The 12,943-nt window shown below is 39.0% G+C and overlaps 1 protein-coding gene across 1 annotated transcript in view; it reads left to right on the forward strand.

Moving 5' to 3' along the window:
* Window positions 1-12,943, forward strand: part of SEC23A (SEC23 homolog A, COPII coat complex component) — a 62,869-nt gene that overhangs the window by 13,489 nt on the left and 36,437 nt on the right. Inside the window, exons 6-9 of the mRNA XM_056133183.1 lie at window positions 3,880-3,959; window positions 4,890-5,034; window positions 9,792-9,950; window positions 11,918-12,033. Of these exons, the coding sequence (XP_055989158.1) occupies window positions 3,880-3,959; window positions 4,890-5,034; window positions 9,792-9,950; window positions 11,918-12,033 (500 nt within the window). The remainder of the gene's footprint in view (window positions 1-3,879; window positions 3,960-4,889; window positions 5,035-9,791; window positions 9,951-11,917; window positions 12,034-12,943) is intronic.

The following is a 12,943-nucleotide window of genomic DNA, read 5'->3' on the forward strand; positions in this document are numbered from 1 at the left end:
AAAAAATTTTGAAGTTGTCATTTACTGGAAGCTGACAGATTAGACTGGTAGTGCTATAGTTAATGCTAGAGAATCTGCGGATTTGGTTGGAGATGATAATAGTTAATGAGATAGTGCATAAGATTAGAGGAATTGAAGCCCGGGAGATAATACAGTGAGTAGGGAGCTTGCTTTGCACAAGGTCTAGCTGGATCGGATCCCTGGGACCACGTATGGTTCCCTGGTTACTGCCTGTAGTGATCCCTGAGCACACAGCCAGGAATAAGCCCTGGGCACTGCCAGGTGTGCCTGCCTGCCCTGCCCCTCCTCTTCCCAAAAAAGGACTGGAAGAAGCAAATTTGTTCTTTCAAGTGAACAAATTTTCTTCCTTGTTGAAGGAAGGAAGGAGATTGAACAAGAGTTTGAGAGAGAACTGAGTTAATAAGTAAGGACAGATTGAATGTATTTCTATGTCTGAGGGGAAAAGAATAAAATATTCAAGTGGGTAAAAGCCACAGGGAAATGAAGAGTACGGTATCAGAAGAAGTGTTTGGGATTCCTTCAGAAGTTCTGGAAGCAGAGTACCTCAGGAGGAGAATCATCTGTTTAAATGAAATTGTGAAGATAATGACTACTTTTTTTTCCCCCATTTTTGTGAGTGGTGGGGTAAGGAGAGTGTTCTTGGGAATTGAATCCAGGACCTCATGTATATTAAGCAAGAAAGTGGGAATGTTTTAACTTCTCTGTTTTTCCATCTGTAAAATGGAGCTAATAATAGTAGCATCCTTGTAGTATGGTTATTTTGTCATTATTATGTTTTTGCAGCCAAATAGCAGTTCCTTCATTTCTCTCCATGCATCAGAACTTCCTTTCCCAAGGTCCTTTTTGGGGGTCCTTTTTGTTTGCTACTGAATGTAACCTGCCCACACAGCAGAGTCTGGCAAACTCCCCGTGGCGTGCCCAATATGCCAAGTACCAGTAACAATGATGGGTCTCATTCTCCTAAAGAGCCTTGAATATAGCACTTTCTTAAAAATCTCAGGGCTAGGATGAAGGTGATGTTACTGGGGCCTGCTCGAGGCAATAAACGAATAACAGGATGGTCATGATTCATGATGTTTTTAAAAGTGTTAATTTATTTCAAATGGTTTAATGTTCTGATTACAGAATAAGACTTCCTTAAATTACAGAAAAGCTATGTATTCTATAGAGTAGAAATAGAATGCTTGAAGGTTAATTTTTTTTCTCCATCAAAATGTTTTTATCTTCCTTCTCAATCCATCACTTAAAAAGAACCTGGTTTTTGTTTCCCAAATAGTCTTGGATTTATATCTTAATTTTGTTATCTTGTGTTGATTCTTTTTCTTGTTTTCTTGTGTTTTCCATCCTTTATGGAAAGGGATATTTAATACTTACTTTGAAAGATTATTTTCAGTATTAAAAAAATATGAGAATGCTCTTTATAGCATAAAATCCTTTTAGGGCTTTGTTGAGAATCTGGATATCTTGTTTTGCTGCTTCCTGGTTGTGTAATCTTAGGCAGGTTACTTAACGTTTTAGAGGGTTAGTTTTCATTTATATAACAGAGATTAAGAAATCTACTTCATTATTGTTTTGGTTTCTTTGGTTTTTGCCCCCCTCCCCGCACCGGTTCTCAGAGCATACTCCTGGCTTGGCATTCGGGGGTCACGATCAGGAGTGCTCATGGACCATGCTATACCAGGGATTCGAGCTGGGTTTTCTGCATGTGGAGCATGCACTGCAGCCTCTCGAACTGTCTCACTACCCCTTCATTGTTTGGGGAAGAATTAGTAAATGTGAGTTCACCGTAGAATTTGGCACATAGTAAGTCATCAATAACATGTTGCTGCTTCTGGGCCAAGAAGGTACCCAGTAGTAGTGTACTGCCTTAAGTCTGTGACGTCTTGGTTCTTCAGAAATAAAAAAGTTAAAAAAAAATGCTATTCTGTTAGCAGCACCCAAAACTTTTTTTTGTAAATATTTAGACTTTTCGATTATTACATACTTTTTTGTTTGTTTTTGATTTTGGGCCACATCCTACAGTGCTCAGAGGTTACTCCTGGTTCTGCACTCAGTAATTATTCTTGGCAGTGCTTGGGGGACCATATGGGTGGGATGCTGGGGATTTGAACCAAAGTTGGCCATTTGCTAGGCAAATACCCTACTTGCTGTACTATTGCTCCATCCCCTTATTATATATTTAATATATAAAAACATATAGTAAAAGTATTATATATATTTATATATCAGAGAGATACTATATAATACTCTGTAACTGTTTTCATTTGAAGGAAAATGTTAGTAACATAACATTGTTTTCATGTATCTAGAGAGAAATGGTGTATACTTCTGAAACTCAAAACAAAATTGATATTTTGGTTATGTATTAAGTCATAATCTTTTAACATCAATAACTCCCTTTTTATATAATTCCCTGTAAATCCATTTTATGGTAGCCATGTACTTATTCTTTCTAACAGTTTTTATAATTAAGTTTTACATTAATTGATCTAATTGTTTGATACACTTCTATTTCATGATTTTAATTTCTGTAAATCAAGAATTATTTATTAATTTTTAGTTTTTGGATTAGAACCAGTGATATTCAGGAATTACCTCTGACTCTGCACTCAGTCACTCCTGGTGAGATTTGGGGGACCATGTGGGGAGCTGGGAATTGAGCCCATACTGACTTTGTGCAAAGGAAGCACCCTCCCCACTGTATTATAACTCCAACCCCCAAGAATTTTTTATATTTTTTCCCATTGTAGCTTATAGCAGGTACTTGAAATAATTGCTAATAGGGATTTAGATCAGACTATAACAAATACACATACTCAATTTTTACAGCAACATTTTTTGCTCCCCGCTTTATCTAAACACCATAGTTTACAAAGTGTCTCATGGTTTACAAAGTTGTTCATGCTGATTTGTTACAGGCATTCAGTATCTCTACACCAATCCCACCACTACTGTCGCCTTCCCTCTACCATTGTCTCCATTTTTTCCTCAAGCATGCCCCCATAACAGGCCCACAATTACTTGTTTTATGTTGCTTGTTACCACTAAATGGCTAATAAAATGTCACTGTCACTGTTCTCCCATTGTTCATCGATTTGCTCGAATGGGCCCAGTAACGTCTCCATTGTGAGACTTGTTACTGTGTGGCATATTGAATAAGGGTAGCTTGCCAGTCTTTGCCATGCGGATGAGATACTCTCAATAGCTAGCAATGCTCTCCGAAAGGGGCTGAGGAATTGAACCCAGATCGGTCGGTTGGTTGGGCACGTGCAAGGCAAATGCCCTACCGCTGTGCTATCGCTCCAGCCAGCTAACAAAATGATCAAAAAATATTTCCGTAGAGGACAGTTTGTGAAAATTGATGTATCTCATCATGGGAACATTAAGTCCTTATCTGAGAGTTTTATAAAATTGTTGTTGCAAGTTAAGCCTTTTGTGTTAATGTTTTTGTTAGTAGAGATTGTTTACATCCCATCCAATCTGTTGTGCTATTACTGGGATGTCAGTGTTGTAGAGTTTGGAGATGTCCAGAAAATCCAGAATATTTAACTGGGCAGTCTGCTTGGAGGCAGGGTGGCGGTTTTGGGGTGTGGGAGTGGTTGCTGAGGCTTTGTTAGGGGTGGGAGCTGGTGCAACCCCCTCTCGATATTGCCTGGGAGTCTCAGCCCAGACCTGGTATCTGAGAAACAATAATGTAATTTGACAGTTAATTAGGAACAAAGCTTTTCTGTGTTTCTATCATTTTTTTTCACTTACCATTATTTGGTATAATTTGTGGGTCTTTAATTCCTGGTATAGCATCTTACACGTGGTAGATTAGATCATTGAATAAATACTGTTGTATTAATCTCTTTACAGGAAATGCTGGGGCTCTCTAAAGTACCCGTTACTCAAGCAACACGTGGCCCTCAGGTACAGCAGCCACCTCCTTCCAATAGGTAATTAATAGTTAAATATAGCAAATAAAATTTTATAAATCACAACTATTTTAAGCATCCCAGACCTTTAACTTAAACATATTCAGTGATATTACATTTTAAAATGAAAGAACTATATATATGTAAGTTGTATTAATGTATCTTTCAAGAGTAGAGGCAGAATTATATATTACAATGTTAAGTTATTTTAATTTTGATATGTTTCTGATTTTCTGTTAAGTTCAGAGAAACTTAACTTTGTGACTGAAGGCAGCCAAGTCAAAAAACAAACAAACAAAAAAAGCCTTCTACTTCTATTACTTCTTCTTAAGAGTAGAAGTAGCTTTTTCCTTTCAGACTTCCTAAAGAGGTATTACTGCAATAAAAGTGAGTTGGTGTATCTTTATAATATTTTAGTAACCTAGAACTTGTCAGCAATCTGAGGGTTTACTGGTCAGATTGCTGTCACAAGTTTTTGGTAAGTTTGGTAAGTGAAGGATCTATAGAGCTGAAGGGATACATTTATAGTAACTGAATTCTAAGTATGATAGTATGTTTTCTGGGACAAGTGGGCGCAACATTATGGTGGGAGGTTGTTTTTTTTGGGTGGGTGGTGGGCATGCCACATCCGGCGGTGCATAAGGTTTACTCCTGGCTCTGTGCTGAGGGATGACTAGTGGGGCTTGGGGAAACATATGCAATGACAGGGATTGAACTGGGTAGCTACATGCAAAGCAAGCTCTTTACTGCTGGGAGCTTGTTTGAAATGAAAATTCTTGGAAACCCCAGACAACTCAAACATTGCTCTGGAACTGACATTTCTGTGAAAATAAGTTCTTTTCTTGATTGTAATGTATACAAAACTTTGAGAACCTTAGATCTACGATGTATTTAAATTATTTTCCTCTATCACAGTTTGTAAATGGCTTTTCATTTAATTTCATTTTGTAGATTTTTGCAGCCAGTACAGAAAATAGACATGAATCTCACAGATCTTCTGGGAGAACTGCAGCGAGATCCTTGGCCTGTCCCGCAGGGAAAGAGGCCTTTGAGGTCCTCTGGCGTGGCACTTTCCATAGCTGTAGGACTACTTGAGGTAGAGATGATAGTTTCATCTTGGAATGTCATGTATGAATGTATATGTGAATTTGAGTAAGATCATATTGACTGAAAAATTCAGATCATCAGATCGTGTATGATTGTATGTATTTAAAATTGTATTTGCAGCATTTTGTTTTGTATGTAGAGAGGATCCTGAAAGAATGTAATCCAAGTCCCCCAGCTAGCACCTCCAGGACAAATGAGAGGAAAGTCCAATCAGGAATGCTAGGTACACCGCAGTTTTGCCTGATTTGAGGGCCGGGGGCAGTTTTATCCTGCCTCTAGCCACCTGCTGAGTTGTACGTTTCCCCCAGCCAGAACAAAGCCTCAGAACAAAGGAGAGGGGAGCTTCAAGCAGGAACACCAGGCAAGCTGTAGTTTGGCCAAGACCGTGGGCTGTGTAGTCTTGCCTTGTGTTCTGCCGCCCATTTAACTCAGTTTCCATCTGCCCACCTCCTGGTCCCTACCCTCCTCCTCACTCCCATGCCTACAGAATGGAGGAGGGTGAAACCCTAAACAGGAGCAAGAATGACGGGAAATCTGTGCCTACATGTTATTTGTCTATCATTTGAATAAAAACACATGCATACTTGGTGCTGGCAGGTCATGAGTGCATAGGACCCAAGCATGTAGCATCAGGAACGGTGGGGGAAAAAAGACTTCATTTGCATTGCAGATGGCAGCAGTGGTCCTGGAAGAGCCTCAGTTATGTCAGATCTTTCCAAATTACGTAAGATTTTAGAACCAAGTCCTTAAGGTCTTCCAGAATATTGAATAACTAGGACTCCTTTCTAACAGCATCAGTGAAGATAGCATTACGCTAATATCAGCTGATAAATATTACTAAGAAAGAAAATGATAGACTAAAGTCCTGACAAATATCAGTACAAAAACACTCAACAAAAATTTGGAAAAATTTAATGCAACAATATGTCAAAAAGGATGATAAATCATGAACAAGCGGGGTTAATCCCAGGGATGCAAGGATGGCTCAATATATGCAAATCAATTAACGTATACCATGCCAACAAAATAAAAAATATATGGCTGGGCTGGAGCAATAGTACAGTGTGTGCGAAGTCACTTACCTTGCAAGTGGCTGATTCATTTTAAACTTCAGCACCACATATGGTTCCCCAAGCCCCGCCAGGAGTGATCTCTGAGCATAGAACCTGAGCACTGCTGGATGTAGCAAAAAATAAAAATAAAAATAAAGAATATATATGCATATATGACTATATTAGTAGATTCAGGGGAAACTTTTGATAAGATTCAGCATCCATTCATTATGAAAGCTTCCATCAAAACAGGCATAAAAGAAACATACCTCAAAATAGTAATGGTCATATACGGTAAGCACACAACCAATAATATACTAAACAGTGAATAACTGAAAGCTTTTTATCTAACGTGATGCATCAGGCAAGAATGTCCACTTTCTTTGCTTTTGGTCACTAGTTTTAGACGTCCTTACTACAGTGGTCAGGTAGGAAGAAGTCAAAGACATCTAAATTGGAAAAGAAGAAATTAAATAATCACTATTCGGAGAGCCCGGCAAGCTACCGAGAGTATTCAATATGCCAGACACAGTAACAACAAAGTCTCCAATGGAGACGTTACTGGGCCCGCTCGAGCAACTCGACGATCAACGGGAGGGCCTTTACCTTTACCTTTACTATTTGTAGATGACATAATAGTGTGCATGGAACACCTAAATAATTCACCAACAATCTCTTAAAAACAAAACTAGTGCATCAAAGAAATAGGCTATAAAATCAGAACTCTAAAATCTGTTGTATTTCTGTATACAGTAGTTTAGCAGGTAGGGATCACTCAGAGATCATTGATGGATCACTCAGTACTTGGGGATCACTCCTGAGAGGCGCTGAGAACCATATGGGGTGCAGTGATCGAACCCAGGTCAGTCTGTGCAAGGTGAACATCCTGCCCATTGTACTATTGCTTTTAACCTCTGAGTGATTGTGGTTTTTTTTTTTTTTTCTTTTTTTGCTTTTTGGGTCACACCTGGTGATGCACAGAGGTTACTCCTGGCTCATGCACTCAGGAATTACTCCTGGCAGTTCTTGGGGGACCGTATGGGATGCTGGGAATTGAACCCGGGTTGACCGCATGCAAGGCAAATGCCCTATCTGCTGTTCTATCGCTCCAGCCCCTCTCTGAGTGCTTTTTAAAAATAATTTTGTGAAAGAGGTCTGGGGCTGTACCCAGTGCTGCTCAGAGCCAGCCTGTTACTAACTGTACTCAGAGATCATTTCTGGTGATGCACAGGAGACCATTTGCTTTGCTGGAATTGAACTGGGATCATTGCAAGGCAGGGGACTTGACCCTTTACTATCTCTCTAAATATTTATTTTTTTAGAGAAAATGGACTCACTCTTGGGGCCAGGGAGATACTACAGCAGAAGATTCTGGCTTTGCGTGCATTTGACCTGGATTTGATCCCCGGCCCCACAGGTGGTGCCCTGAGCTCCTCCCGGAGTGATTCCTGAGTGTTTCCTTTTCAGACTATGAGAAACTATTCCATAGTTTTAAAAAATATTTATTTGTTTAGTCTTAGATTACACAGAGAGTACTTTCAGAACTTGTAGTATACATATGTGAAAAGGAAGCTTAGGATTCAGAGTTCAGTATTTGTTTAATTTCTCAGGATATACAAGACAAAGCATACTGTATTCAAAAGTAAACTGCATTCATAATCCACACACATTACACACCCCCTCCCCCGCTGTGACTGGTAATTTATTTGCTGCATATTTGCCTCTTTGTTTTAAAAAAAATATCATTCCTGTCCTGTCGATCTGTGTGTCTATATAGTGAAACATTAATAATACAAATAAGAATTGTAAAAAAGATATGCTCAGTAATGTTGTTCCCACCAAGTGCCATGGTTTATTTGCTGTTTTTCTGGGCCTCTCCTGGGGAGTTACTGGGAGTGGTGGAGAATCATGTGCTGAGGATTTAATCCAGGGCTCTTGAAATGCAAAGCATCAAAAGCATGTACTCCAGACCTCTAAGCTATCTCCCTGAACTTGACCAGTAAATTTCTTAAGGAGGCTTATGAGCCTCCTTAATTTCATAAGCTATTAAATATTTTAAATTTTTTCTATGACCTTGATACTTGAAAGACAGGTTAGTCAAATAAAAACAATAAAAAACAAAAACCAAAAAAAGTGCTTAGTGTTTTTAAAAATATGTGCCTTTTTTTCCCCACCTGCCAAAGGCTGATTCAGTTGCCATTAGAAATTATTTGTTCAGGGGCTGGAGAGATAGCACAGCGGGTAGGGTGTTTGCCTTACACGCGGCTGACCCGTGTTCGATTCCCAGAATCCCATATGGTCCCCTGAGCACCGCCAGGAGTAACTCCTGAGTGCAGGGCCAGGAGTAAACCCTATGCATCGCCAGGTGTGACCCAAAAACTAGAAAAAAAAAATATTTGTTCGTTTTGTTTAGCAGTCTGGAGGAATGTTTTTGATTCTTATAATCTGATGCTAATTAGTAGTATATGTCATGTGACTTAATTTTCTCTAAGTGCCTATTGATTTCTTTCAATATACATATTAAGTTTTTTCCATAAAGTTTTCTTAGATTTTAGTTTCAAGTTCTTTCCTCCCTCTCTCCCTGCCATAAAACTGTTTTTCTCATTTTGCCCTCTTCATTTGTACTTTGGACGGCTCACATAATCTTCTACTGAATTTTTGAGTTATTCTCCAGTATTTTGTAAACCAGGCAGTTTATTATAATTTGAAGTAGACTTAGTCTTTTTAAATTTCATTTTAGGTAACATGGTTTTAGTAATGGTAACTTTCATGATTTTATTGTACAAGATTACTACATCTTTACCATACAAAAGGGTCCAAGACGCTCTACCGCTGTCCTTATGCCACTTCAGTTCCTCTGTGCCTTTCCTCTTTCCCTTGATTTGTTCTTTTTCCTTTAAGGAAATTTATTTTTCATCCTGAATCTCTTTGGAATGTCTTCCTTAAATTTTAGAAGTCTGTGTGATTTCATTTTATAGGTTTTACTTGTTTTTTGAAATAAAATAAATTTTACTTGTATTTTTTAAATACAAATGACAAAAAATACCAATGGAAAAAAATTAAATACCAGTGGAAAAAAAATTCACTGGTATTTTGGGGGAAAGGAGAGTAGAATGTAGAACATAGACCTTAAACTTGAACTCGAAATGTAATCTGTGCTAACTTATGCTTTAAGTAGTAAATGCAATAATAAAACAGCAACTACAGGAACATAGAAGATACTCCTCTCAGTCTGGACTATTTAAGCAGGAAGGATACTTTTTGTCTTTAGTGATAGGTGTATAGATTATTTTGAAATTATAAAGGCACTGTTTATGATTTAATTAAATTAATTAATTAATTACTTTTTGCTTTTTGGGTCACACCTGGCAATGCTCAAGGGTTACTAGTGGCTCTGCACTCAGGAATTACTCATGGCAGTACTCGGGGGACCATATGGGATGCTGGGAATTGAACCCAGGTGGGCTGCGTGCAAGGCAAACACCCTACCCGCTGTGCTATCACTCTGGCCCCTGTTTATGATTTTAAAAAGCATTTGAGCAACAGTCTTGTCTTTGAATTTTACTAAAACAGTTGATTTCCTGGAAAAGTTTGCTTTCATGTTTTCTAGGGAGAGTAGATTAAATTCATGATTAGAAATGTATGTACTTGTATTTTTCGTTAAATGTTTGACAAGTTTCTCTTTTTCTAATAGTGTACTTTCCCCAACACTGGTGCTTGTATCATGATGTTTATTGGTGGTCCAGCTACTCAGGGACCTGGAATGGTCGTTGGAGATGAACTGAAGACACCCATAAGATCATGGCATGATATTGACAAAGACAATGCAAAATTTGTTAAAAAAGGAACTAAGGTAATTATGAATTCTTTCAATTCTTTCAATTTGATTAGAAAAATTTGTTTGAGGGGCTGGAGAGAGGTTACTTTACCTCCTTTCAGCACTTGGGCCTGATCCACTTACCACCCTGCTCCCCTCAAGTCCCTGAACCCACGAACAAATAGATCCAGGACCAGTTCTCTGGCTCTTTGTTGGACTACTCCTGGCAGTGCTCAGGGCTTTCTCCTGAGATCTTGCCTGGTGGGCACTGGGGACCATATGGGATGCCAGGGATTATACCCAAGTCTGCTGAGTCTAAGCCTTACCTGTTGTACTATCTCACTGGCCCTCTGCACATTTTTTCATTGGTATTTAGTATTTAATTTGGTATTTAGTTCTCCCCTACTATGGAGAACCTTTTCAAAAAGGTTTGCTTTTGTTTTTGTTTTTCATTTCTTCGGGGGACAGGGAAGCATAGGCATTACTCCTTGCAGTTTCAGGGGACCATATAGGATACGAGGGATACAACCTGGGTGTATTATAGGCAATGCAAGCACCCTACCTGCTGTACTTTTGCTCCATCCCTTGAGAGAATAACTTTTTAAAGAAAAGAAATGATAGTTTCAGACTCATATACAAAATACTTTTGCTTTTGGGCCAAACCTAACAGGGCTCAGAGATTGCTGCCAATTCTACTTGACTCTCCTATTGGTTCTTGGGGGACCATGCAGTGCTCGATTTGAGTCTGAACCTCCCACAGACCAAGTATATGCCAATCCATTGAACTATCTCCAGTCCAGTGTCAGACTTATAGAAGTCATTATCATTTTGTGGGGTGCGATCAAAATTTTGATTAGAACGAATAATTTCCTCTTTGGCTGTTAGGTATATTTGTTGTTGGTTATAGGCTTTGGTATATAATTTTATTTACTTGAAGAAGTTCACATTTAAATGCTATGGGCTTTATGGTTTGCAATACAGGTAGTAAGAGGTGATCGTATTTGTTTAGGGTGTTCAGTATTTTTATTGAGAAGGTAAGAGTGGGGTAGCTTTTTATTTCTTTATTTGCTTTCTTGGGTCACACCCAGTGATGCACAGGGGTTTCCCTGGCTCTGTACTCAGGAATTACCCCTGGTGGTGCTCATGGGACCATATGGGATACTGGGAATCGAACCCGGGTTGGTTGCATGCAAGGCAAACACCCTACCTGCTGTGCTATTGCCCAAGCCCCTGGAGTAGCTTTTTAACTGGGTGGCAGCTTTGGGGTGTGAATGTAACTTCTGAGTCTTCCAGAAGTACAGGGAATTGAGTGGAGGTAGCCCATCTCAGCCCTGGAGATTTCAGTCACAAAACCCACATACCCTATTTTTCAGCAGATTATTTCTTGTTGAGTCGTCCTGAGACAGTAGAGTCTGACCAGGTACATGGTAGTGATTTTGGATTGTGGAAGCAAGCACCTGCTGGGGGCTCTGCATGGGTAGGAACCAGGCTGACCCACCCCTCTCCGATTTACCTTGTTCTGTTTAGCCTTGCATGGTTCTGAGATTAACTCACAAAAGGAAAAGGAGAGAGGGGGAGAGAGAGAGAGAGAGAGAGAGAGAGAGAGAGAGAGAGAGAGAGAGAGAGAGAGAGAGAAGAAAAATACCTGCCTTAGAGGCAGGCTGTGGGGTAGGGTGGGGTGTTGGGAAATGCTGGACATTGGTGGTGGGAAATGTACACTGGTGGAGGGATGGGTGTTGGATCATTGTATGACTGAAACACAATTATGAACAGCTTTGTAAAGGCCTGTCTCATGGGTATTTAGTAATAAGTAATGTGGAGTTCATATCTGCTTCAGTCAGCTTTATCAGTGACTGAATAAATAGTGGTACTCCTACATTAAAAACAATAAAACAAATGTTATGGGATATTTTTCAGTGTTTTTTAGATCATTTTGTTCTAAATAAGGGAAAAATTACAAAAATATTTAAATTTTCTCATTGTTTTGAAAAAATCTTTTGTAGCATTTTGAAGCACTGGCTAATCGAGCTGCTACAACTGGTCATGTTATCGATATCTATGCTTGTGCATTAGATCAGACTGGTCTAATGGAGATGAAATGCTGTCCTAACCTTACTGGGTATGTATTTCAGTTTTTGCAATTTGTAATTGTAAACTGATAATGATAGAGGTGAGGGTCACACATTTTGTCAGACTGGAACTTACTTAAAGAAGATGGCATTTCAGTATAGTTTTTAGTTGATAGTTAATGTTTCTTCATAGTTAAAATAGATATGTGCTTACTGGAAAAGCATTAGTATGTAAATGCATAAAGTGAAAATATAGCCCAGTATTCCTCTATTCTTTTTCACTGTGTATGACACTGGTGAGTTTATTATGACATATCACAATTCTGTGTTTGTGTGTGTGTGTGTGTGTGTGTGTGTGTGTGTGTGTGTGTATTTAGTTTTTTTTTCCTCCCTGGTCTGTGGGCCACATTCATGGTGCTCAGCTTTGATTTCTGGCTCCGTGCTCAGGGATCACTCCTGATGGGGCTCAGGGGACCATATACAGTGCTGGGGATTGAACCTGCATTGGCCTTACATCGGGCCAGCACCTTATCCACTTGAATTTTCTTCAGTCCCATGTATTTGTTTTTAAGAATGAGAATATATGCAGTAAACTTCAGGTATGTTTACCAGTATGAAGAACTGGGTGGCTGAGGAAAAAAAGATGTATTTGTTATTGCTTACTTTTGGTACATTTGTGTTTTCTAATATGTGGATGTTACCTATTTAAAAAAAAGAACGCTTAAAGGTACTGAAGACAAATGCAGTTGATAGGGGCTCTCAGGTTCCCTTAGAATTTAGATTAGTGTGGTAGGGATATCACTGATATAATTGAATTACAAAATAAATTTAGTGATGGGGTTGTAAATTTTTAGAAATATCTGTAAAATTTGCTGGTGATATTTGATATTTTGGAGAGGGCAGTTTGTTTTGTTTTAGGGACATGCCCAGCAGTGCTTAAGACTTGGTCCTGTCTCTATG

The sequence above is a fragment of the Sorex fumeus genome, unplaced genomic scaffold (assembly GCF_029834395.1).
Source record: "Sorex fumeus unplaced genomic scaffold, SorFum_2.1 ptg000098l, whole genome shotgun sequence".
In the NCBI taxonomy this organism is placed as follows: domain Eukaryota; kingdom Metazoa; phylum Chordata; class Mammalia; order Eulipotyphla; family Soricidae; genus Sorex; species Sorex fumeus.